This window comes from Crinia signifera, chromosome 2 (genome assembly GCF_055691185.1).
Source record: "Crinia signifera chromosome 2, ASM5569118v1, whole genome shotgun sequence".
Classification (NCBI taxonomy): domain Eukaryota; kingdom Metazoa; phylum Chordata; class Amphibia; order Anura; family Myobatrachidae; genus Crinia; species Crinia signifera.
The window spans coordinates 1841713-1868354 of record NC_139218.1 but is presented as its reverse complement, the minus strand read 5'-3'; the positions used below and the strand labels follow the sequence as shown (position 1 = coordinate 1868354).

General features: G+C 55.7%; 1 protein-coding gene across 2 annotated transcripts; it reads left to right on the top strand.

The window, feature by feature from the left end:
- Positions 1 to 9572: 9572 nt before the first annotated feature.
- On the top strand, positions 9573 to 25229 carry SIK1 (salt inducible kinase 1). Of its 2 annotated transcripts, XM_083171435.1 has the most exons (14): positions 9573 to 9726; positions 13442 to 13586; positions 13666 to 13782; positions 15356 to 15419; positions 17305 to 17466; positions 18687 to 18811; positions 18895 to 19018; positions 19124 to 19317; positions 19414 to 19536; positions 22261 to 22347; positions 22429 to 22552; positions 22634 to 22858; positions 23301 to 23451; positions 24442 to 25229. In XM_083171435.1, exons 2-14 carry the CDS (start codon positions 13443 to 13445, stop codon positions 24599 to 24601), a joined length of 1800 nt encoding a protein of 599 aa, XP_083027561.1. In that variant the 5' UTR covers positions 9573 to 9726; position 13442; the 3' UTR covers positions 24602 to 25229. The 2 variants fall into 2 exon arrangements, with proteins under 2 accessions (XP_083027561.1, XP_083027562.1); XM_083171436.1 differs by lacking the exons at positions 9573 to 9726; positions 13442 to 13586; positions 13666 to 13782 and adding an exon at positions 14644 to 14775.
- Positions 25230 to 26642: the final 1413 nt, after the last annotated feature.

Genomic DNA, 26642 nt, shown 5'->3' with positions numbered 1-26642 from the left:
GCGGACGACAAGACTGAGGGCCCTTGTACTTGTCTGTCATTTCTTGGTATCTTAATAGATACTGAGAAGGGCTGCTGTAGCCTGCCGGCCGATAAGGTAGTCAGGCTCAGCGAGGCTATCTTGCAATGCGAGAGTAGGTCTAAGATCCCCCTGAGGCAAGCACAGTCAATTTTGGGGCAGCTCAACTTTGCGTGCAAAGTCATCCCCATGGGCAGGCTTTTTTGCAGGAAGCTCGAGAGGGCCACAGCTGGGGTGATCAAGCCGCACCACTTAGTCCGCTTGTCCGCCGAAATTCGGCGGGACTTGAAGGTATGGTCCTCGTTTTTAGAGAATTTCAACGGGGTGCGGATTTGGCTCGCCCCGACCGTGGCAAACTCAGAGCTTCAGTTGTATACGGATGCAGCCGGAGCGGCTGGCTTCGGCTGCTTCTTGGATGGACATTGGTGTGCGGAGGTATGGCCACGGGGGTGGTCCTATGAGGGCCTCACCCGGGACCTGTTGCTGCTAGAGCTTTTTCCCATCATGGTTGCCATGGAAATCTGGGGATCGCGCCTAGCGAAAAGGAGCCTGCTGTTCTGGTGCGACAATTTCAGCGCTGTGCAAGCCATCAATCACCAAAAGGCCAAATCCCTGTTAGTGTTGAGAGTCCTGGCGCAGCTTTCCCTCCAATGTCTGCGTCATAATATATTGTTTAGGGCTCAGCATGTGCCCGGTGTTGATAATGAAATAGCGGACGCTCTTTCGTGTTTTCAATGGCAGCGCTTTCGGGATCTTGCTCCTCATGCTGATCTGTTGGGCACGCCCTGCCCCTCTTATGTTTGGCAGGAGATCGAGCCCGACTGGAGGGGCTAGCGGAGTCCTCCTTGGCTCCCCGTACACTGCGAAGCTATCGGCAGGCATGGGCGGAATGGGAATCGTTCTCAGGAGGGGGCGCGCAGCCAGGTAGGCGGGGTCAGCAGCGTTTATTGTCTTTCATTTGGTTTTTATATAGCTCAGGAAAATCCAGGGCAGTGGCAGCTAGGTACTTGGCGGGCATATCTTTCTTTGCTAGGGTCAAAGGGCGGCCGGATTTTACTAAGGGTTTTCTAGTCGCTAAGGCCATGAAGGGCTGGGCACGGAGGGTGCCAGCCCCTCCAGACTGTCGCCGGCCGATTAATGCCCCTCTTCTTCGTGATCTACTAGAAGGAGTGGGGCATTGCGCTAGCTCTGCGTTCGAAGCGCTGCTGTTTAGGCTGGCCTTTTCCATGGCTTACCACGGTGCTTTTCGGATATCCGAGCTAGTTGCCCCCTCGAGGACTAGGGACGCGACCCTCCTTCTGTCTGACATACGCTTAGATGGAGGGACATTGTGGTTTAGGATTAGAAGGTCCAAGACCGACCAGTCGGCCAGGGGTAGGTGGTCCTCCATGGGCCCTGTCGTCCCCGAGTCAGTGTGCCCTGTATCATTAGGTACATTGTATATGCTAGTGAGGCTTTCCTCAGGGCGATCCTGGCTTCTACATTACGATGGTTCGCCTCTGACGTTGTACCAGTTCCGATGGATGCTGGGGCGTTGCCTGTCTCGGTTGGGCCTGTCGCCTCGAGACTTCGGGACGCATTCTTTCAGGATAGGTGCCGCTACTGCGGCAGCTGAGGCCGGCTGGTCGGTGGAGGACATTAAATCCCTAAGGCAGTGTTTTTCAACCAGTGTGCCGTGGCACACTAGTGTGCCTTGAGCTGTTCTCAAGTGTGCCCCCAGATCTAGAGATGCCCAAACCCATTTACAGCCACCACCAGTTCAACTGTTATTTACTGGTCTCTTCTTTTCATCTAAAGGGCCAATGTATTTTATTTTTGTTACCTGTGGGGATCAGTGTGATTGTTTTTAATGTGGGAGCCAATAGGTTTGTTTTTTTCCTGTGGTGGCCAATGTGTTTTGGCCTGTGGGGATCTTAGGGTGTGCCTTGACAATTTTAAAGTTCTATTTAGTGTGCCGCAAGGTAAAAAGGTTGAAAATCACTGCCCTAGGGAGATGGCACTCAGCAAGCTACAAGAAATATATTAGGCCGCATCTGCTGTCAAGTGTTGCTGAGTTTGTCTGTTTGTGACTGTCGTGTTGATGGATGGTCATTTGTTTACCCTTCCCTATGTCCACCCTACTCGGGGCTTAACTACGCTCTGCTGTTGGGCCAGCGTCCGGAGTTTTCCCGCTTTTTTGCCTGATCTGACGGACTGAATCTGGTGCTACTTGATTTGGCTATAGTCTAATTAAAGTCCCTCAGCAGGTCTAGTCGTTTTTTCTCTGGCCGAGTACACCTTTCAACCCTTTCCTTTCCAATACCCTGCCCTTCCCCCTGTTTGTCTCTTTCCCCTTGTGTCCTGGTATGGCTCCAATCGTGATTGGAGCATGTCTTAGGCACTGTTTGAATGTGCCTCGAGTCGTCATACCAAATTTGTTGGTACTTATGTAGTATCTGGGCTGCCGATTTTTTGATTGTATGCCTTAAGTTAAGGCATACAATCAGATGCGATGCGATGCGATATCGCATCGCATCGCATCGCATGCGACCATCGGATGCGATGACCCGATTTTTCCATAGGAATCAATGTTAAAATGGACTGAGTCCATTTTAACATGGAATTCAATGGGAAAAAGGGGTCCTTTTCATACCCCTACTATCCAAGTGGGCATGGAGTTGGATATAAACCTGTGGCGAGCGCAGCAAGCCACCGAGCCCGAAGCGTGGCGAGCGAAGCGAGCCCCGCGAGGGGACGGTATTCTGTGTCCCCTCGCGGGGCTCGCTACGCTCGCCACGCTTCGGGCTCGGTGGCTCGCTACGCTCGCCACAGGTTTATATCCAACTCCATGCCCACTTGGATAGTAGGGGTATGAAAAGGACCCCTTTTTCCCATTGAATTCCATGTTAAAATGGACTCAGTCCATTTTAACATTGATTCCTATGGAAAAATCGGGTCATCGCATCGCATCGCATCGCATCGCATCCGATGGTCGCATGCGATGCGATGCGATGTACCCGATTTAGAAATCGGCAGCCCAGATACTACATAAGTACCAATTTGTTTTTTCTTTTTGGCAGATCCTCATAAATATGTAAAGGTGCTCCCAATTAACCAGTCCAGTCTAACACCCTATTTCATCTCTCTTGCATCTCTCCCATTTAGGTCGGGGGATCGATAGGCTCCAGGTGTGGGTAGTCGGTCACTCATTCGTATATTGGGCGGCTAGGCTAGCTAGCGCAGGTAAGGGTCCCCCCTCTGCCTGCATTGGATCGATTAGGTGGTTAGGGGTGCGGGGCATGTCCTGGGGGGCCCTTAAGGATTTCCTCTTGAGCTGCGCACGCAAGTACGGTTTACCATCGGTACTAGTGATTCACTTGGGAGGTAATGATCTCGGGAAGGTGCCTCAGTTAGATCTGCGAGGCTGGATTTTAGAAGATCTGGCAGCCATTAGCTCGGCCTGGCCCGCATGTACCATAGTGTGGTCATTTATTGTTCCTCGGCTCTGTTGGAGGGGGGTTACTAACCCGAGGGCAATCGATGAGTCCAGGAAAAAACTTAATGCGGCAATAGCCCGGTGGGTGGTGGCTTCAGGAGGGGCGGTGGTTGCTCACGAGAGGATCAGGTTCGGTCATAAACACCTATTCCGGCCTGATGGGGTTCATCTGGTTGATGAGGGCCTCTTTATGTTCTTGGAGGATCTGTTGATAGTCATTGAGTCGGTAGTTTAGATGGTGGCGGTGTGGGGTATTCTGTTAGAACCCCGCTTTGGCGGGAAAGAACGGCAGTTTTTTAATAAATTAGTTAGATATTAGTTATTGAGTTTACGTACATGGCTTGTTTTCGGTGTACTCACCTCTCATTGACTTAGGCATGTTTGCTGTAACACCCGTGTCGGGGTCAGCGACCTCACCCGGAGGGGTGGGTAGTCAAGGCGACAAGGTTGAGTTGGATACCGCTTGTTACGAGTTAGGCCAGTTACGTTGGTAGTTGGGGTGGAGTTTAGTTAATAGCCGTTCTTTCTTGGCCACCATTAATTAATCAATTAATAAATCAACAAAAATTAGTTAAAAATTCTACAAAAATAAATCAGTTAACAACTTCTGCCAAACCTAAGTCTCCGAGTCATTATTTCAGGTTTATCATAAGTAGATGTTTTAAGTATTAAAGGTGATACATGTTGGAAAAAGGACGGGTAAGATGATGGGATGTTTAATATATATATATATAGTGTGGGATATATGTGTGTGTGTGCAGTATATATAGTGTGGGACTTGTGTGTACAGTATATACAGTGTGGGACATTGCGGTGTCTAACGTAAGGAGTAATGGACATGGGGGGCCCCATTGTAAATTTTGCTATGGGGCCCACAAACTTCTGGTTACGCCCCTGGGGATAGGGCTTCGCAACCCTGCGGCTGTTGAAGCGGATATCGGCAGGGGGCGTAGCGGTCAGCACTGTGGACCATTCATACATTCACCTTGCATATTGGCCTGCGCACAGTGGCTCCTTCTTACATGGGGGAGAAGCGGGATCAGTGCACATAATGGCAGGTATTCAATGCCGGTGCGAGGGGGTTAAACTGCGAGGATCACAGAAAACCAGTGATCCTCGCAGTTTAACCCCCGCGCCGGCCGCTCGCACTATGCAACGTTCCGGGGGAATCCTCGCCGTCACAGAACTGTGAGGATTCCCCTAAACTGCGAGAGCCGCGGCTAGTGCAGCAAACTCGCTGTAATTAGCCTCGATTCTCGCAGCTTTTGGAGGCACATTCGCAAATTCCCCCTCGCTCAAAAAACGGAGCGAGGGGGAATTTGCGTATGAGGGGGGGTCAGTTGAATACTGACAGGGTCAGCGGTGACTGCGAGCAAAAAGTCCTGCTGATAACCCCATCTCCCCCATAGCGCTCCCTCATACATCTGCCCCAATATGAGATATTGGGAATCTGAGATATTTTCCGTTTATTTTTTCTCTAAAGAAATATTTCAAGTGAACATTGCCCGCTGTATATATTTGTGGTTCTTTGTATGCACTGAGAAATATTTCTTGTAAAGTTCCCATACACTGTGCGATATGCAGTGTATGTTTTGTACTAGATCGCATTGCATGCGCTTTGAATGCGATGCAATACAATCTAGTACAACAAGTATGTGCTGTGCGCGGTAGCGTGCTTCGCACCCATTAAATGGTACCCTGTATGGTCACCTTAAGTAAAAATAAAACAATCTTACAACAAGCATCATTGTTAATATCAGATTAGCCCTACTGAATACACACAAGCAGCAGACAGCCACAACAGAGATAATGGGCGGTATTCAATGAGAATACCTGCGAGGTGCAGCAAATCCTTTTTAGGATTCGCTGCACATTCGCCACGTTCCGGAGCCTTGCTGGCTCCGGTATTCAATGAGTCAGGGGCTCGTTGCCCCTGACTGGCGAATATGAGCTAACGCCGCAGGGAGCCTGAGGGCGGTGGCAGGCAGGGAGATGGAAGTTTCTCTGCCTGCCCCAGAACGTTTGTGGGGGGGAGGTGGGCTCCCCGGGTGCCAGGCAGCACAGGCTGCCCCCCCGGGGTGCCAGCAGTGGACCGCGTATATTCTCTACACCCGATCGTAACGATCGGGTGCAGTGAATATATGAATATCTAATGAGCGGCTCGGCTCCGGCGCCCCCTGCTGGCTGCTGTGTAAAAAAAAATAAAAAAAAAATATGTTTTTTTTTTTATTAAATATATATTCATGTGCTTACAGCACATGAATAAAAATAGCATGCCCCTCCTCAGAATAAAATTCCTGATTTTTTGACACCAAATGTAAAAAAAAAAAACACTTTATTTTAAAAGTTCACATTCCACTTCACCATAAAAAGATAGCGATTGCTACTCGGTGAATCATGGCGAAAAAACCTTCAAATGTATTCGCCATGTGGTCATTGAATAGGGTGATTCACCGTTTTAGTCAAAAATTCGCCAAACAGCACAAATTCACCATAAAAACATGGCGAATCAGGCTCATTGAATACCGCCCAGTGAGAGATCATTAGCATTTCCATCAGCCTCTACTTATGTTCTACTAGTTCTCACCTGTGTGTGTCCCTTATATCAGTGCACATAATGTCAATTACAAAAAAACACAACAGCAAGCCCAAAATAAAACAAGCCCAAAATAAGCTGCTAAAAAAAATTATAAGCCCAAAACAAGCAACAAGCAACAAGCAACCCTCCAAAACAATAAGCAACTCACGAAAAAAAACAAGCCCAAATCCGCTTGTTTTAAGCTGACTTGGCAACTATGCCTATGGGTGTAGGGCAGGGGTGTCCAAACTTTTTTGCGACGAGGGCCAGATTTGGTGAAGTGTAAATGTGTGGGGGCCGACCATTCAGCCTGACATTCTTTGAATCATTAATCACATCAGAATGGTCCCCCACTCTGCCCCCATTCACTGTATGTCCCCCAGCCTTCTCTGTATGTTTCCCAGCCCCTTGTGTGAGCCAGAGGAAGGAGAGGCAAAGCAGGCACTGCAAGGACAGGAGATGCTTGGGCTCCCGCTGCTGCCCTCCTCCGCTCTGCATGTTACGGGAGCAAGCTTCCCCCTTGCTGCCCCCTCCCCAAACACTGCTGTCACTTCGGCCCTTATTCTGCTTGGTGCGGCCGGAGCCGCATATGCGGCTCCGACCGTGCAGGCGAATCCCCGCCTTCCATACGGATCGCCACGGCCGTCCGTACGCGAACATGTGGCGGTCCGCATGAAAATGGCGGGGGATACGCCTCCACCATCTTGGAGCAGCCCCCTGCATTCGATGGTCGCCGACCATCGAAGGCAGGGCCGCACGCTCCACCAGCTCCCGCACCCATAGACCTCACGGACACTTGTCCGTGTGAAAGCATGTATGGGGGCGGGCAGCTAACATCCGGCGATGTCAGATGCCCGCCCCCAACATATGCGTCACAGCCTCATTACCATGCGTACGCCCCGCGTTTGCATGGGAACGCCCATGAAACGCGGGGCGTATGCATAGGGAAATGAGGCTAAGTAGCCCCTCACGCCCCTATCCACCCCCTTTGCGGCGGTAAAAAAAATTGTGCGGCGATTTCGCCTGCACATGCGCAGAGTGCCCTCTGCACATGCGCAGAGCGAAAACATCGGCGGAACGGCCGCATGCGGCCGTTACCGCTTAGATCGGAATAAGGGCCTTTGATTGTGGAGTAGGGTGATATACCATTGCATACCTCCCAACTTCTGTGTTGGTGAAATAGGGACACTCGCGTGGCGAAGCTGCGCGAGTGCCCGAAAAGGGGGCGGGGTGTATGCAAATGAGGGTGAGGCTTATGCTAATTAGCCACTACCTCATCTTCATACGAGAATAGACGCTGTGCGCATGCGCACAGCGTCTATTCTATTAGATTGGGGGGGTCTCCCAACTGCCACCCCCCGCAGCGGGACAATGCCTGCCGCGGGTGGGACAGCGGGACAGGACCCGAAAATCGGGACTGTCCCGCTGTAATCGGGACAGTTGGGAGGTATGCATTGCAGCTGCAGGGGTAGGACGCCAAACACATCTGACTGTGGCGGCCGGCACCTCCTCACTGCAGCAGACAGCAAGGTAAAGGCGCGCTCGCCAGGGCCCCACCTTTATTGTCCTGTGCTGTGCTTCCCACATCTGATGCTCTGCCTGCTTCCAGCTGGAGGCTGCGGGCCGCTTGAAATAACAGCAGGGGTCGCAATTGGCCCCCCGGGCCTGAGTTTGGACATGCCTGGTGTAGGGGGATATATGGCTGTGGGTGGCCTATGGGTGTAGGGGGATATAGGGCTGTGGCCTATGGGTGTAGGGGGATATATGGCTGTGGGTGGCCTATGGGTGTAGGGGGATATAGGGCTGCGGGTGGCCTATGGGTGTAGGGGATATAGGGCTGCGGCCTGTGAGTGTAGGGGGATATAGGGCTGCGGCCTGTGGGTGTAGGGGGATATATGGCTGTGGCCTATGGGTGTAGGGGGATATATGGCTGTGGGTGGCCTATGGGTGTAGGGGGATATAGGGCTGCGGGTGGCCTATGGGTGTAGGGGATATGGGGCTGCGGGTGGCCTATGGGTGTAGGGGGTATAGGGCTGCGGCCTGTGAATGTAGGGGGATATAGGGCTGCGGCCTGTGGGTGTAGGGGATATATGGCTGCGGCCTGTGGGTGTAGGGGATATAGGGCTGCGGCCTGTTGGTGTAGGGGATATAGGGCTGTGGGTGGCCTATGGGTGTAGGGGATATATGGCTGTGGGTGGCCTATGGGTGTAGGGGGATATAGGGCTGTGGCCTGTGGGTGTAGGGGATATATGGCTGCGGCTTGTGGGTGTAGGGGATATAGGGCTGTGGCCTATGGGTGTAGGCGGATATATGGCTGTGGGTGGCCTATGAGTGTAGGGGATATATGGCTGTGGGTGGCCTATGGGTGTAGGGGGATATAGGGCTGTGGCCAGTGGGTGTAGGGGATATATGGCTGTGGGTGGCTTATGGGTGTAGGGGGTATATGGCTGTGGGTGGCCTACGGGTGTAGGGGGATATAGGGCTGTGGCCTGTGGGTGTAGGGGATATATGGCTGTGGCCTATGGGTGTAGGGGATATATGGCTGTGGGTGGCCTATGGGTGTAGGGGGATATAGGGCTGTGGCCTGTGGGTGTAGGGGATATAGGGCTGTGGCCTATGGGTGTAGGGGATATATGGCTGTGGGTGGCCTATGGGTGTAGGGGATATATGGCTGTGGGTGGCCTATGGGTGTAGGGGGATATAGGGCTGTGGCCTGTGGGTGTAGGGGATATAGGGCTGTGGCCTATGGGTGTAGGGGATATATGGCTGTGGGTGGCCTATGGGTGTAGGGGATATATGGCTGTGGGTGGCCTATGGGTGTAGGGGATATAGGGCTGTGGCCTATGGGTGTAGGGGGATATAGGGCTGTGGCCTATGGGTGTAGGGGGATATATGGCTGTGGGTGGCCTTAAGGTGTAGGGGGATATAGGGCTGTGGGTGGCCTATGGGTGTAGGGGGATATAGGGCTGTGGCCTGTGGGTGTAGGGGATATAGGGCTGTGGCCTATGGGTGTAGGGGATATATGGCTGTGGGTGGCCTATGGGTGTAGGGGATATATGGCTGTGGGTGGCCTATGGGTGTAGGGGGATATAGGGCTGTGGCCTGTGGGTGTAGGGGATATAGGGCTGTGGCCTATGGGTGTAGGGGATATATGGCTGTGGGTGGCCTATGGGTGTAGGGGATATATGGCTGTGGGTGGCCTTTGGGTGTAGGGGGATATAGGGCTGTGGCCTGTGGGTGTAGGGGATATATGGCTGTGGGTGGCCTATGTATTCTGCAATGCGGCCGGCTGATGGCGCTGTGTTACTTCTCAGAGCGGTGACGTCACTGTGATGCTGCGCATGCGCTCCCTGCTGACATTGATACCGGACGATTATGGCGCCAGCTGCTCAATGACGTACACAGCCGGTCGCCATGGAGACCGGACATCAGCGTGCGCGTCAGAGATCCCTGTCACCAGGCAACGGGGCGGAGTAATGGATGGTTTCGCGTCATAGTTACGTCAATGGGCGTGACTATGGACGGACTGGGCGGGGTTACATAACAAGGGGTCTGAGCAACATGTGACATAGAGAGACGGGTGTATAATGATGTGACACCCGCACACCCGAGCATCGCCCGGCAGTAGCAGCGGACCCCCGGCACAAAGCGTCAGGTGAGTGTGTGACACCGGCTGTACGACTACTGCCCCCGTCATCTGCCCTGTAACCCCCCCATCATCTCCCCCTGTCACCCCAGTATCTCCTCCTGTCACCCCATCATCTCCTCCTGTCACCCCAGTATCTCCTCCTGTCACCCCATCATCTCCTCCTGTCACCCCAGTATCTCCCCCTGTCACCCCATCATCTCCTCCTGTCACCCCATCATCTCCCCCTGTCACCCCATCATCTCCTGTCACCCCAGTATCTCCCCCTGTCACCCCATCATCTCCTCCTGTCACCCCAGTATCTCCCCCTGTCACCCCATCATCTCCTCCTGTCACCCCATCATCTCCTCCTGTCACCTCAGTATCTCCCCCTGTCACCCCATCATCTCCCCCTGTCACCCCATCATCTCCCCCTGTCACCCCAGTATTTCCCCCTGTCACCCCATCATCTCCTCCTGTCACCCCATCATCTCCTCCTGTCACCTCAGTATCTCCCCCTGTCACCCCATCATCTCCTCCTGTCACCCCATCATCTCCTCCTGTCACCCCATCATCTCCTCCTGTCACCCCATCATCTCCCCCTGTCACCCCATCATCTCCCCCTGTCACCCCAGTATCTCCCCCTGTCACCCCAGTATCTCCCCCTGTCACCCTATCATCTCCTCCTGTCACTCCAGTATCTCCCCCTGTCACCCCAGTATTTCCCCCTGTCACCCCATCATCTCCTCCTGTCACCCCATCATCTCCTCCTGTCACCCCATCATCTCCCCCTGTCACCCCAGTATCTCCCCTGTCACCCCAGTATCTCCCCCTGTCACCCCATCATCTCCTCCTGTCACTCCAGTATCTCCCCCTGTCACCCCAGTATTTCCCCCTGTCACCCCATCATCTCCTCCTGTCACCCCATCATCTCCTCCTGTCACCCCATCATCTCCCCCTGTCACCCCATCATCTCCCCCTGTCACCCCAGTATCTCCCCCTGTCACCCCAGTATCTCCCCCTGTCACCCCAGTATCTCCCCCTGTCACCCCATCATCTCCCCCTGTCACCCCGTCATCTCCTCCTGTCACCCCAGTATCTCCTCCTGTCACCCCATCATCTCCCCCTGTCACCCCAGTATCTCCCCCTGTCACCCCATCATCTCCTCCTGTCACCCCATCATCTCCTCCTGTCACCCCATCATCTCCTCCTGTCACCCCAGTATCTCCTCCTGTCACCCCATCATCTCCCCCTGTCACCCCAGTATCTCCCCCTGTCACCCCATCATCTCCCCCTGTCACCCCATCATCTCCCCCTGTCACCCCAGTATCTCCCCCTGTCACCCCATCATCTCCTCCTGTCACCCCATCATCTCCCCCTGTCACCCCATCATCTCCCCCTGTCACCCCATCATCTCCCCCTGTCACCCCAGTATCTCCCCCTGTCACCCCATCATCTCCTCCTGTCACCCCAGTATCTCCCCCTGTCACCCCAGTATCTCCCCCTGTCACCCCATCATCTCCCCCTGTCACCCCATCATCTCCCCCTGTCACCCCAGTATCTCCCCCTGTCACCCCATCATCTCCTCCTGTCACCCCATCATCTCCCCCTGTCACCCCATCATCTCCCCCTGTCACCCCAGTATCTCCCCCTGTCACCCCATCATCTCCTCCTGTCACCCCAGTATCTCCCCCTGTCACCCCATCATCTCCTCCCAATATATCATCCTGTCACCCCATCATCTCCCCCTGTCACCCCAATATCTCATCCTGTCACCCCAGTATCTCCCCCTGTCACCCCATCATCTCCCCCTGTCACCCCATCATCTCCCCCTGTCACCCCATCATCTCCTATTGTCACCCCATCATCTCCTCCTGTCACCCCATCATCTCCTCCTGTCACCCCAGTATCTCCCCCTGTCACCCCAGTATCTCCCCCTGTCACCCCAGTATCTCCCCCTGTCACCCCAGTATCTCCCCCTGTCACCCCATCATCTCCTCCCAATATCTCACCCCAGTATCTCCCCCTGTCACCCCATCATCTCCTCCTGTCACCCCAGTATCTCCCCCTGTCACCCCAGTATCTCCCCCTGTCACCCCATCATCTCCTCCCAATATCTCACCCCAGTATCTCCCCCTGTCACCCCATCATCTCCCCGTCACCCCATCATCTCCCCCTGTCACCCCATCATCTCCTCCTGCCACCCCAGTATCTCCCCCTGTCACCCCATCATCTCCCCCTGTCACCCCAGTATCTCCCCCTGTCACCCCAATATCTCCTCCTGCCACCCCAGTATCTCCCCCTGTCACCCCAGTATCTCCCCCTGTCACCCCAGTATCTCCCCCTGTCACCTCAATATCTCCTCCTGTCACCCCATCATCTCTTCCTGTCACCTCAGTATCTCCCCCTGTCACCCCATCATCTCCCCCTGTCACCCCATCATCTCCCCCTGTCACCCCATCATCTCCCCGTCACCCCAGTATCTCCCCCTGTCACCCCAGTATCTCCCCCTGTCACCCCATCATCTCCCCCTGTCACCCCAGTATCTCCCCCTGTCACCCCAGTATCTCCTCCTGTCACCCCATCATCTCCCCCTGTCACCCCAGTATCTCCCCCTGTCACCCCATCATCTCCCCCTGTCACCCCATCATCTCTTCCTGTCACCTCAGTATCTCCCCCTGTCACCCCATCATCTCCCCCTGTCACCCCATCATCTCCTCCTGTCACCCCATCATCTCCTCCTGTCACCCCAGTATCTCCCCCTGTCACCCCATCATCTCCCCCTGTCACCCCGTCATCTCCCCCTGTCACCCCGTCATCTCCCCCTGTCACCCCGTCATCTCCCCCTGTCACCCCAGTATCTCCTCCTGTCACCCCAGTATCTCCTCCTGTCACCCCAGTATCTCCCCCTGTCACCCCAGTATCTCCCCCTGTCACCCCAGTATCTCCCCCTGTCACCCCAATATCTCCCCCTGTCACCCCAATATCTCCCCCTGTTACCCCAATATCTCCTCCTGTCACCCCATCATCTCTTCTTGTCACCTCAGTATCTCCTCCTGTCACCCCAGTATCTCCCCCTGTCACCCCATCATCTCCCCGTCACCCCAGTATCTCCTCCTGTCACCCCATAATCTCTTCCTGTCACCTCAGTATCTCCCCCTGTCACCCCAGTATCTCCCCCTGTCACCCCATCATCTCCCCCTGTCACCCCAGTATCTCCTCCTGTCACCCCAGTATCTCCCCCTGTCACCCCATCATCTCCCCCTGTCACCCCATCATCTCCCCCTGTCACCCCAGTATCTCCTCCTGTCACCCCAGTATCTCCTCCTGTCACCCCATAATCTCTTCCTGTCACCTCAGTATCTCCCCCTGTCACCCCATCATCTCCCCCTGTCACCCCATCATCTCCTCCTGTCACCCCATCATCTCTTCCTGTCACCTCAGTATCTCCTCCTGTCACCCCATAATCTCTTCCTGTCACCTCAGTATCTCCTCCTGTCACCCCATCATCTCCTCCTGTCACCCCATCATCTCTTCCTGTCACCTCAGTATCTCCTCCTGTCACCTCAGTATCTCCCCCTGTCACCCCGTCATCTCCAGTTGCCCCATCATCTGCTAGTGTCACCCCATTACTGTCCAATAATCACCTTTCCCATATGTAACCTCTCCCCCACCCCCTGCATACAGACCCCCTCTCCAAATGCTTTCATCACATAGACTCTGACTCCTGTTATCTCCCCCACAGGATGGTCATGCTGAAAGACAACTGTGCTGCAGGCAGCGCCCCCCGCAGGCCTCTCCGGGTTGGGTTTTATGACATTGAAGGGACTCTTGGCAAAGGGAATTTTGCAGTGGTGAAGCTGGCCCGGCATCGGGTGACCAACACTCAGGTAATGGGGGTAGTAATAGTCCTGGGTGGGTGGAGGCATACCGGCGCCTCGGGTCTCACGCTGATCTGTTCTTGCGCAGGTCGCCATTAAAATTATTGATAAAACGCGGCTGGACCGTGCAAATTTGGAGAAGGTTTATAGAGAAGTCCAGATCATGAAACGTCTGCGCCACCCCCATGTGATCCGACTGTATCAGGTGAGTGCATGGCTCTGCCCCTCGCTGCGCCAGCATGTCCCCTATGCCCTGCCCCTCGCTGCGCCAGCACGTCCCCTGCGTTCTGCCCCTCGCCGCGCCACTCCCATGTGATCCGACTGTATCAGGTGAGTGCATGGCTCTGTCCCTCGCTGCGCCAGCATGTCCCCTATGCCCTGCCCCTCGCTGCGCCACCCCCAGGTGATCTGACTGTATCAGGTGAGTGCATGGCTCTGCCCCTCGCTGCGCCCGCATGTCCCCTATGCCCTGCCCCTCGCTGCGCCACCACATCCCCTGCGTTCTGCCCCTCGCCGCGCCACCCCCATGTGATCCGACTGTATCAGGTGAGTGCATGGCTCTGCCCCTCGCTGCGCCCGCACGTCCCCTATGCCCTGCCCCTCGCTGCGCCAGCATGTCCCCTATGGCCTGCCTCTCGCTGCGCCAGCACGTCCCCTATGCCCTGCCCCTCGCTGCGCCAGCACGTCCCCTATGCCCTGCCCCTCGCTGCGCCAGCATGTCCCCTATGGCCTGCCTCTCGCTGCGCCAGTACATCACCTGCACTCTACCCCTCGCTGAGCCACTCCCAGGTGATCCGACTCTATCATGTGAGTGCATGGTCACATCACATCTGCGCTCTGCCCCTCGCTGCGCCAGCACGTCCCCTATGCCCTGCCCCTCGCTACGCCACCATATCCCCTGCGTTCTGCCCCTCGCCGCGCCACCCCCATGTGATCCGACTGTATCAGGTGAGTGCATGGCTCTGCCCCTCGCTGCGCCAGCATGTCCCCTATGCCCTGCCCCTCGCTACGCCACCACATCCCCTGCGTTCTGCCCCTCGCCGCGCCACCCCCATGTGATCCGACTGTATCAGGTGAGTGCATGGCTCTGCCCCTCGCTGCGCCAGCATGTCCCCTATGCCCTGCCCCTCGCTACGCCACCATATCCCCTGCGTTCTGCCCCTCGCCGCGCCACCCCCATGTGATCCGACTGTATCAGGTGAGTGCATGGCTCTGCCACTCGCTGCGCCAGCATGTCCCCTATGCCCTGCCCCTCGCTACGCCAGCACATCCCCTGCGTTCTGCCCCTCGCCGCGCCACTCCCAGGTGATCCGACTCTATCAGGTGAGTGCATGGTCACATCACATCTGCGCTCTGCCCCTCGCTGCGCCAGCACGTCCCCTATGCCCTGCCCCTCGCTGCGCCAGTACATCACCTGCACTCTACCCCTCGCTGAGCCAGTGCGTCCCTGTGCTCTGCCCCTCGCTACGCCACCACATCCCCTGCGTTCTGCCCCTCGCCGCGCCACTCCCAGGTGATCCGACTCTATCAGGTGAGTGCATGGTCACATCTGCGCTCTGCCCCTCGCTGCACCAGCACATCCCCTATGCCCTGCCCCTCGCTGCGCCAGTACATCACCTGCACTCTACCCCTCGCTGAGCCAGTGCGTCCCTGTGCTCTGCCCCTCGCTGAGCCAGTGCGTCCCTGTACTCTGCCCCTCTTTCTCATAGTGCCATGGAGTGGCTGGGCTCTGCCCCCTGTTAGCCCATGACATGACATGTTGGAATCTATGTTTGCAGGTGATGGAGACCAGAGACATGATCTACATCGTCACAGAATACGCCAAACATGGAGAGCTATTCGGTGAGTTCCAGAACCAATTTACTCCATGTGATGCCAATGCCACTGGCGGGCTATACAGGTGGGGGAGGGGGCAGTGCCAGGGGCGGTTTATGCAGGTGGGCGGCGCCAGGGGAGGGATTTGCAGGCAGAAGGAGAAGGCAGAGGCGAGTTATACATGTGGGCAGGTTATGCAGGTGGGGGGAAGGGGAAGTGCCAGTGATGGGTTATGCAGGTGGGGGGCAGGGGGCTGTGCCAGCGATGGGTTATGCAGGTGGGAGGGGAGAGGGCAGTGCCAGTGGCGGGTAATACAGGTGGTAGGAAGGGGCAAAGCCAGGGGCAGGATATGCAGGTGGGGAGGGGGCAGTGCCAGGGGCGGGATATGCAGACGGGAGATGGGGCAGTGCCAGGGGTGGGATATGCAGACGGGGGAGAGGGCAGTGCCAGGGGTGGGATATGCAGGCGGGGAGGGGGCAGTGCCAGGGGCGGGATATGCAGACGGGGGAAGGGGCAGTGCCAGGGGCGGGATATGCAGACGGGGGATGGGGCAGTGCCAGGGGCGGGATATGCAGGCGGGGAGGGGGCAGTGCCAGGGGCGGGATATGCAGGAGGGAAGGGGGCAGTGCCAGGGGCGGGATATGCAGGCGGGGAGGGGGCAGTGCCAGGGGCGGGATATGCAGGTGGGGAGGGGGCAGTGCCAGGGGCGGGATATGCAGGTGGGGAGGGGGCAGTGCCAGGGGCGGGATATGCAGGTGGGGAGGGGGCAGTGCCAGGGGCGGGATATGCAGACGGGGATGGGGCAGTGCCAGGGGCGGGATATGCAGACGGGGAGGGGGCAGTGCCAGGGGTGGGATTTGCAGACAGGAGGAGAAGGCAGAGCCAGGGGCGGGTTATACATGTGTGGGGAGGGGGCAGTGCCAGCGATGGCTAATGCAGGTGGGGAAGGGGGCAGCACCAGGGGTGGGTTATGCAGACGGGGGAGGGGGCAGTGGCGGGTTATGCAGGTGGGAGGAAGGGGCAGCACCAGGGGCAGGATAAGCAGGTGGGGAGGGGGCAGCGCCAGTGGCGGGTTATACAGGCGGTAGGAGGGGGAAGTGCCAGGGGCGGGATATGCAGGCGGGGAGGGGGCAGTGCCAGGGGCGGGTTATACAGGCGGTAGGAGGGGGCAGTGCCAGGGGCGGGTTATACAGGCGGTAGGAGGGGGCAGTGCCAGGGGCGGGATATGCAGGCGGGGAGAGGGCAGTGCCAGGGGCGGGATATGCAGATGGGGGAGGGGGCAGTGCCAGGGGCGGGTTATACATGTGGGGGGAGGGGGCAGCACCAGGGGCAGGAAGCGCCAGTGGCGGGTTATACAGGCAGTAGGAGGGGGAAGTGCCAGGGGCGGGATATGCAGGCGGGGAGGGGGCAGTGCCAGGGGCGGGTTATACAGGCGGTAGGAGGGGGCAGTGCCAGGGGCGGGTTATACAGGCGGTAGGAGGGGGCAGTGCCAGGGGCGGGATATGCAGGCGGGGAGAGGGCAGTGCCAGGGGCGGGATATGCAGATGGGGGAGGGGGCAGTGCCAGGGGCGGGTTATACATGTGGGGGGAGGGGGCAGCACCAGGGGCAGGAAGCGCCAGTGGCGGGTTATACAGGCAGTAGGAGGGGGCAGTGCCAGGGGCGGGTTATACATGTGGGGGGAGGGAGCAGCACCAGGGGCAGGAAGCGCCAGTGTGGGTTATACAGGCAGTAGGAGGGGGCAGTGCCAGGGGCGGGTTATACATGTGGGGGGAGGGGGCAGCACCAGGGGCAGGAAGCGCCAGTGTGGGTTATACAGGCAGTAGGAGGGGGCAGTGCCTGCTATGTAGTGTGGGGAACACTCAGCTCTGATCAGCACCCAGACCCATTCTGAGCACCCACCATGTCCTGTAGATTACCTGACTGTGCGCGGCCGCCTGTCTGAGGATGAGGCCCGGGATAAGTTCCTGCAGATCCTGTCGGCTGTGGAGTATTGCCACTCCCAAAATATTGTCCACCGAGACCTTAAGACGGAAAACCTGCTGCTGGATGAGAACATGGACGTAAAGTTGGCAGGTTAGTGCATGGGGGGGCACCACCCCGGCCCACCAGGAAATGGGGGGGGGGGTAGCGGCCATGTCTGGACCGGCCCACCGGGAAATGGCCCGGTTTTCCGGTGGCCAATCCACCCCTGCCAGGGAGTAGGGGTGTTCGGAAGCACAGGATCTTGGAAGCAGGGGTGATAGGACGCACAGGATCTTGGAAGCAGGGGTGATAGGACGCACAGGATCCGGGAAGCAGGGTGATAGGCTGCACCGGATCCCGGGGAGCAGGGGTGATAGGACGCACAGGATCCCGGGGAGTAGGGGTGATAGGACGCACAGGATCCCGGGGAGCAGGGGTGATAGGACGCACAGGATCCCGGGGAGCAGGGGTGATAGGACGCACAGGATCCCGGGGAGTAGGGGTGATAGGACGCACAGGATCCCGGGGAGTAGGGGTGATAGGACGCACAGGATCCCGGGGAGATAGGACGCACAGGATCCCGGGGAGCAGGGGTGATAGGACGCACAGGATCCCGGGGAGCAGGGGTGATAGGATGCACAGAATCCCAGGGAGTAGGGGTGATAGGATGCACAGGATCCGGGAAGCAGGGTGATAGGCTGCACCGGATCCCGGGGAGTAGGGGTGATAGGACGCACATGATCCCGGGGAGCAGGGGTGATAGGACGCACAGGATCCCGGGGAGCAGGGGTGATAGGACGCACAGGATCCCGGGGAGCAGGGGTGATAGGACGCACAGGATCCCGGGGAGCAGGGGTGATGGGATGCACAGGATCCCGGGGAGCAGGGGTGATAGGACGCACAGGATCCCGGGGAGCAGGGGTGATAGGACGCACAGGATCCCGGGAAGCAGGGGTGATAGGATGCACAGAATCCCAGGGAGTAGGGGTGATAGGATGCACAGGATCCGGGAAGCAGGGTGATAGGCTGCACCGGATCCCGGGGAGTAGGGGTGATAGGACGCACATGATCCCGGGGAGCAGGGGTGATAGGACGCACAGGATCCCGGGGAGCAGGGGTGATAGGACGCACAGGATCCCGGCGAGCAGGGGTGATAGGGCGCACAGGATCCCGGGGAGCAGGGGTGATAGGACGCACAGGATCCCGGGAAGCAGGGGTGATAGGACGCACAGGATCCCGGGGAGCAGGGGTGATAGGGACGCTCAGGATGCCGGGGAGGAGATGATGTAAATGGGGGTGGACAATAACCTATGTCCTTATCTTGTCCCCAGATTTTGGATTTGGTAATTTCTATATGGAAGGACGGCCCCTGAATACTTGGTGTGGCAGCCCCCCATACGCTGCTCCGGAGGTATTTCAAGGAAAGGAGTACGAGGGGCCACTTCTAGACGTCTGGGTAAGGAGAGTTTGTTGGTTGTATACGGTGCCTGATGGCAGTTGGGGATCCATCCACCCTAACTGTCATTTCTCTCCGTGTAGAGTTTGGGCGTTGTTCTGTACGTGTTACTCTGTGGATCGTTCCCCTTTGATGGACCAAACTTGCCCACCCTGCGACAGAGGGTCCTTGAAGGGAGATTCCGAATCCCGTACTACATGTCCCAAGGTGAGAAGAGCGGGGGAGGTGTAGTCATGTGCCAGGAGCTGTGGGTACATGGCCTGTTTCTGACCATTTCCCCTCCTATATGATGGTTCTGCCTCTTGTCCTCAGACTGTGAGTCTCTGCTCCGCCGGATGTTGGCTGTGGATCCAGGGAAGCGACTGAGCGTTGCACACATACGGCAGCACCGATGGTTTCAGGGTGTCCGTCCCCAGCCTCCTTTGCAAAGTGCTCTCCCTACACCCTGTCTGCAAGTCCTGGCCATCATGCAGAATCTGGGCATAGACAGAGAGCGCACCCTACAGGTGAGTGGTGCGCACTGCATGTGATTGTCCTGGCCCGGGAATGGATTATAGAGAGAGGACATAGCAGTAGCCTGATTGTAATCCCTCTGATCCTAGGCTGTACAGGACGACACATATGATCATTACGCTGCCATCTATTTCCTCCTGGTGGAGAGGCTGCAGGTGTCCCGCCTCGGACAAGTCTCGTCCCAAATGCCAGCCCCCCTGGACTGCACAAAGGTGATTATACTGTGTGTTACATGTATGATGAATGTGTGTGTGTAACTAGGTAAGGACATGTAGGTATAATGGATTTGACTAGCCTGTATTGTTGAGAGAAAGCATATGTTTATTATATTTGACTATAGTATGTATAGCGCGTGTGTGTGTGTGTGTAGTTAGGTGAGGCAGACCTTTATGTATAACGTGCGTAGTTGGGTGAGGAGGATGTGTGTGTGTGTGTGTGTGTGTGTGTAGCGTGTGGGTAGTTGGGTGAGGAGGACACATATGTATGATGTGTGTAGTTGGGTGAGGAAGACACGTGTATGATGTGGGTAGTTGGGTGAGGAGGACACGTGTATGTATGATGTGTGTAGTTGGGTGAGGAGGACACGTGTATGTATGATGTGTGTAGTTGGGTGAGGAGGACACGTGTATGTGTGTAGTTGGGTGAGGAGGACGTGTATGTATGATGTGTGTAGTTGGGTGAGGAGGACACATATGTATGATGTGTGTAGTTGGGTGAGGAGGACACATGTATGATGTGTGTATTTGGGTGAGGAGGACACGTATGTATGATGTGTAGTTGGGTGAGGACACGTTTGTATGATGTGTGTAGTTGGGTGAGGAGGACACGTATGTATGATGTGTGTAGTTGGGTGAGGAGGACACATATGTATGATGTGAGGAGGACACGTATGTATGATGTGTAGTTGGGTGAGGAGGACACGTATGTATGATGTGTGTATTTGGGTGAGGAGGACACTTATGTATGATGTGTGTAGTTGGGTGAGGAGGACACGTATGTATGATGTGTGTAGTTGGGTGAGGAGGACACATGTATGATGTGTGTATTTGGGTGAGGAGGACACGTATGTATGATGTGTAGTTGGGAGAGGACACGTTTGTATGATGTGTGTAGTTGGGTGAGGAGGACACGTATGTATGATGTGTAGTTGGGTGAGGACACGTTTGTATGATGTGTGTAGTTGGGTGAGGAGGACACGTATGTATGATGTGTGTAGTTGGGTGAGGAGGACACATGTATGATGTGAGGAGGACACGTATGTATGATGTGTAGTTGGGTGAGGAGGACACGTATGTATGATGTGTGTAGTTGGGTGAGGAGGACACGTATGTATGATGTGTGTAGTTGGGTGAGGAGGACACATATGTATGATGTGTGTAGTTGGGTGAGGAGGACACATGTGTGATGTGTGTATTTGGGTGAGGAGGACACGTATGTATGATGTGTAGTTGGGAGAGGACACGTTTGTATGATGTGTGTAGTTGGGTGAGGAGGACACGTGTGTATGATGTGTGTAGTTGGGTGAGGAGGACACATATGTATGATGTGAGGAGGACACGTATGTATGATGTGTAGTTGGGTGAGGAGGACACGTATGTATGATGTGTGTATTTGGGTGAGGAGGACACGTATGTATGATGTGTGTAGTTGGGTGAGGAGGACACGTATGTATGATGTGTGTAGTTGGGTGAGGAGGACACGTATGTATGATGTGTGTAGTTGGGTGAGGAGGACACGTATGTATGATGTGTGTATTTGGGTGAGGAGGACACGTATGTATGATGTGTGTATTTGGGTGAGGAGGACACGTATGTATGATGTGTGTAGTTGGGTGAGGAGGACACGTATGTATGATGTGTGTAGTTGGGTGAGGAGGACACGTATGTATGATGTGAGGAGGACACGTATGTATGATGTGTGTATTTGGGTGAGGAGGACACATATGTATGATGTGTGTAGTTGGGTGAGGAGGACACGTATGTATGATGTGTGTAGTTGGGTGAGGAGGACACGTATGTATAATGTGTGTAGTTGGGTGAGGAGGACACGTATGTATAATGTGTGTAGTTGGGTGAGGAGGACACATATGTATGATGTGAGGAGGACACGTATGTATGATGTGTAGTTGGGTGAGGAGGACACGTATGTATGATGTGTGTATTTGGGTGAGGAGGACACGGATGTATGATGTGTGTAGTTGGGTGAGGAGGACACGGATGTATAATGTGTGTAGTTGGGTGAGGAGGACACGGATGTATAATGTGTGTAGTTGGGTGAGGAGGACACGTATGTATAATGTGTGTAGTTGGGTGTTGAGGACACGTATGTATGCTGTGTGTATTTTGGTGAGGAGGACACGTATGTATGATGTGTGTAGTTGGGTGAGGAGGACACATATGTATGATGTATGTAGTTGGGTGAGGAGGACACGTATGTATAATGTGTGTAGTTGGGTGAGGACACGTATGTATAATGTGTGTAGTTGGGTGAGGAGGACACATATGTATGATGTGAGGAGGACACGTATGTATAATGTGTGTAGTTGGGTGAGGAGGACACGTATGTATAATGTGTGTAGTTGGGTGGGGAGGACACATATGTATGATGTGAGGAGGACACGTATGTATAATGTGTGTAGTTGGGTGAGGAGAACACGTATGTATAATGTGTGTAGTTGGGTGAGGAGGACACGTGTGTGTAGTTGGGTGTTGAGGACACGTATGTATAATGTGTGTAGTTGGGTGAGGAGGACACGTATGTATAATGTGTGTAGTTGGGTGAGGAGGACACGTATGTATAATGTGTGTAGTTGGGTGAGGAGGACACGTGTGTATAATGTGTGTAGTTGGGTGTTGAGGACACGTATGTATAATGTGAGGAGGACACGTATGTATAACTAGCACATGGATGATATCGGTAATTTCCTGTTCCTGCAGATTTCCTGTTCTGGGGCCCCCCCGATGCTGTGTCAGCCTCAGGCCATGCTGGCAGACTGTGATTGTGAGCTCAGCGGACCACTGCAGGTGAGCTGGCTCCTACATCGGGCTGTGGATTAGGGGACTGCTGTTAGGGACGGGGACTGATCTCTGCTTCTTGCTGTGCAGTTGCTGCTACATCTGGGGGAGTCGAGGTCCGTAGTGGGGTCCACGTTTTCCCCTTCCTCCCCGCTGCTAGAAGAGCCAAATGAAGCCACCCTGAGACACAGATCCGAGAGACCGGCGGCTCCAAGTAAGTGTCGGCCACTTGGCTCTCACCTGTCTGCTCCCCTTAGCACTTCCGCTGTCATCTGACTTACTTACTCACACACAGGTATCCTGGTCTCCACGTCTGCTCCGTCTAACAGCCTGGAAAACTGTCTACTGCCATCCTGCTTTCATCCACCCCAGGGGTCCGCTACCCTCTGCTCAGCGACACCGCTCAGTGCCCAGTCTGCTACTCCTGTCCTGCAATATCAGGGCATTACTACAGCCAGCTGCCTCCTCCCTGTCACCTTCCAGGAGGGTAGGAGAGCCTCGGACACTTCCCTCACCCAAGGTATCAATGTGGCGGCAATCAGTGGGTGTGACTATTGTGGGTGATCCCTCCTCCCGGAATATGTTGGGTGATCCCTCCTCCCTAGGTGTGAATGTGGTGGGTGATCCCTAAATCAAGGTATGAATGTGTTGGATAATCCCTCCCTCCGGGTGTGTGTGTGATCCCTCCTCCGGGTGTGATCCCTTCTCCGAGTGTGAATGTTGTGGGTGATCCCTCCTCCGGGTGTGAACGTGGAGGTGTGATCCCTTCTCCGAGTGTGAATGTTGTGGGTGATCCCTCCTCCCGGGGGATGAATGTCGTGTATAATCAGGGATGACGCACGGGGCACCACACTGTATATTCCGGAATGAGGCATCGGCCACCGCACTGTATATTCGGGGATGAGGCACGGGGGACCACACTGTATGTGCAGGTGACTAATAGCCCCTTCCTATCTGTGCAGGAACCAGCGGCCTCCGCCAGCTGAGGAGGTCAGTCCGAGTCCGGGGTCTCCTGTGTCTCAGCAAGCTCCGGCACCGAGGGCTCCCTGCCCGTGGGGGGCGCTGTGCAGACAAATCACAGGGCTTCTTACTGAATGTGTTACAGCAGCAGAGGTGAGTGAGGCACCGTGAAGCGTAATGTAGATGATGTGAGGCACCGTGAAGCGTAATGTAGATGATGTGAGGCACCGTGAGGTGTAATGTAGATGATGCGAGGCACTGTGAGGTGTAATGTAGATGATGCGAGGCACCGTGAGGTGTAATGTAGATGATGTGAGGCACCGTGAGGTGTAATGTAGATGATGGGAGGCACCGTGAGGTGTAATGTAGATGATGCGAGGCACCGTGAGGTGTAATGTAGATGATGGGAGGCACCGTGAGGCGAAATGTAGATGATGCGAGGCACCGTGAGGCGTAATGTAGATGATGTGAGGCACCGTGAGGCGTAATGTAGATGATGCGAGGCACTGTGAGGTGTAATGTAGATGATGCGAGGCACTGTGAGGTGTAATGTAGATGATGCGAGGCACCGCGAGGTGTAATGTAGATGATGCGAGGCACCGTGAGGTGTAATGTAGATGATGCGAGGCACCGTAAGGTGTAATGTAGATGATGTGAGGCACGGTGAGGCGAAATGTAGATGATGCGAGGCTCCGTGAGGTGTAATGTAGATGATGCGAGGCACCGTGAGGCGTAATGTAGATGATGCGAGGCACCGTGAGGTGTAATGTAGATGATGCGAGGCACCGTGAGGCGTAATGTAGATGATGCGAGGCACCGTGAGGTGTAATGTAGATGATGCGAGGCACTGTGAGGTGTAATGTAGACGATGCGAGGCACCGTGAGGCGTAATGTAGAGGATGCGAGGCGTAATGTAGAGGATGCGAGGCACCGTGAGGCGTAATGTAGAGGATGCGAGGCACCGTGAGGCGTAATGTAGAGGATGTGAGGCGTAATGTAGAGGATGCGAGGCACCGTGAGGCGTAATGTAGACGATGCGAGGCACCGTGAGGCGTAATGTAGACGATGCGAGGCACCGTGAGGCGTCATGTAAACAATGTATCTGATATAATGAGCTCTCTAATCCTGGTGGTCTCTCTCCAGATTGCTGCAGATCTCCCTGTCCTCACCCAGTCCTCAGGAACACCCGGCAGACCCCACGTTTCTCCTGGAATCCGGCATCACACAGCATCAACTGGGGGTCCCGACGGCCGAGCTTTGTAGTGCGGTCTGTGACCCTAATATTGCCCAGTGTGCCGCCTAATGACCTGTACCTCAGAACCCCTTCCCTGCCAGAGAGTCCTGCAATATACCCCGTGCACAGGGGGCATCTGAGCGCTGGAGGGGTCTCCACAGCAATAATGTCTAAGCACAGAACAAACTTTCTAATGTATTTGTACAGAGCTGGAAGAAATGACTCCGATGATATTTATACTGGAATGTACAGCAGCTGGAGACTTATTTATTCTAGAACCGTTCCTCAGAATGTTAAAATGTATTGAGTTCTCGGCCTCCGTACCTCTCGTCCTTAATCACAGACTCTGGGCTGATTATCATTCACTGTCCCTCATTTCTAGCTTCCGCAGCAGTATCGTCCACCACTGTCCCCGCACCTGTCCCATCCACCAATGTCCATCCTCTGTGGCCACGCACCTGTCTCGTCCACTATTGTCCCTCCTCTGTGGCCTCTGCACCTGTCTCGTCCCCCATTGTCCCTTCTCTGTGGCCTCCGCACATGTCTCGTCCACCATTGTCCCTTCTCTGTGGCCTCTACACCTGCCTCGTCCACCACAAATATTGCACAATTTCCAGTCTGTGACTGAGGGACACTAGCGAGCCATGACTCCTTTTTACTGCTAAAATTAACTAAATAAATTATTTTTTTATACAAATTGATGTTTTTTATGTGTGTGTAACCAGGGAGGCCTAGATGTGGGGGGCAGCAAGAGAGGGTCAGAGAGAGGCCTGGATGTGTGGGGCAGCAAGAGAGGGTCAGAGAGAGGCCTGGATGTGGGGGGCAGCAAGAGAGGGTCAGAGAGAGGCCTGGATGTGGGGGCAGGAAGAGAGGGTCAGAGAGAGGCCTGGATGTGGGGGCAGCAAGAGAGGGCCAGAGAGAGGCCTGGATGTGGGGGCAGCAAGAGAGGGCCAGAGAGAGGCCTGGATGTTTGGGTGCAGCAAGAGAAGGCCAGAGAGGCCTGGATGTGGGGGCAGCAAGAAAGGGCCAGAGAGAGGCCTGGATGTGGGGGAAGCAAGAGAGGGCCAGAGAGAGGCCTGGATGTGGGGGCAGCAAGAGAGGGCCAGAGAGAGGCCTGGATGTGGGGGAAGCAAGAGAGGGCCAGAAAGAGGCCTGGATGTGGGGGCAGCAAGAGAGGGCCAGAGAGAGGCCTGGATGTGGGGGCAGCAAGAGAGGGCCAGAGAGAGGCCTGGATGTTTGGGTGCAGCAAGAGGGCCAGAGAGGCCTGGATGTGGGGGAAGCAAGAGCGGGCCAGAGAGAGGCCTGGATGTGGGGGAAGCAAAAGCGGGCCAGAGAGAGGCCTGGATGTGGGGGCAGCAAGAGAGGGCCAGAGAGAGGCCTGGATGTTTGGGTGCAGCAAGAGGGCCAGAGAGGCCTGGATGTGGGGGCAGCAAGAAAGGGCCAGAGAGAGCCCTGGATGTGGGGGGCAGCAAGAGAGGGCCAGAGAGAGCCCTGGATGTGGGGGGCAGGAAGAGAGGGCCAGAGAGAGGCCTGGATGTGGGGGAAGCAAGAGAGGGCCAGAGAGAGGCCTGGATGTGGGGGAAGCAAGAGAGGGCCAGAGAGAGGCCTGGATGTGGGGGAAGCAAGAGAGGGCCAGAGAGAGGCCTGGATGTGGGGGAAGCAAGAGAGGGCCAGAGAGAGGCCTGGATGTGGGGGAAGCAAGAGAGGGCCAGAGAGAGGCCTGGATGTGGGGGCAGCAAGAGAGGGCCAGAGAGAGGCCTGGATGTGGGGGCAGCAAGAGAGGGTAAGAGAGAGGCATGGATGGGGGGGCAGCAAGAGAGGGCCAGAGAGAGGCCTGGATGTGGGGGAAGCAAGAGAGGGCCAGAGAGAGGCCTGGATGTGGGGGCAGCAAGAGAGGGCCAGAGAGGCCTGGATGTGGGGGCAGCAAGAGAGGGCCAGAGAGGCCTGGATGTGGGGGCAGCAAGAGAGGGCCAGAGAGAGGCCTGGATGTGGGGGCAGCAAGAGATGGCCAGAGAGAGGCCTGGATGTGGGGGGCAGCAAGAGAGGGCCAGAGAGAGGCCTGGATGTGGGGGAAGCAAGAGAGGGCCAGAGTGAGGCCTGGATGTGGGGG

Coding starts and splice junctions, on each gene's coding strand:
- SIK1 (XM_083171435.1), top strand. CDS start 13,443: ATGGTCATGCTGAAAGACAACTGTGCTGCAGGCAGCGCCCCCCGCAGG. Junction 19,019..19,123: donor CCCGTACTACATGTCCCAAG/GTGAGAAGAGCG, acceptor TCTTGTCCTCAG/ACTGTGAGTCTCTGCTCCGC. Junction 22,348..22,428: donor AGCTCAGCGGACCACTGCAG/GTGAGCTGGCTC, acceptor CTTGCTGTGCAG/TTGCTGCTACATCTGGGGGA.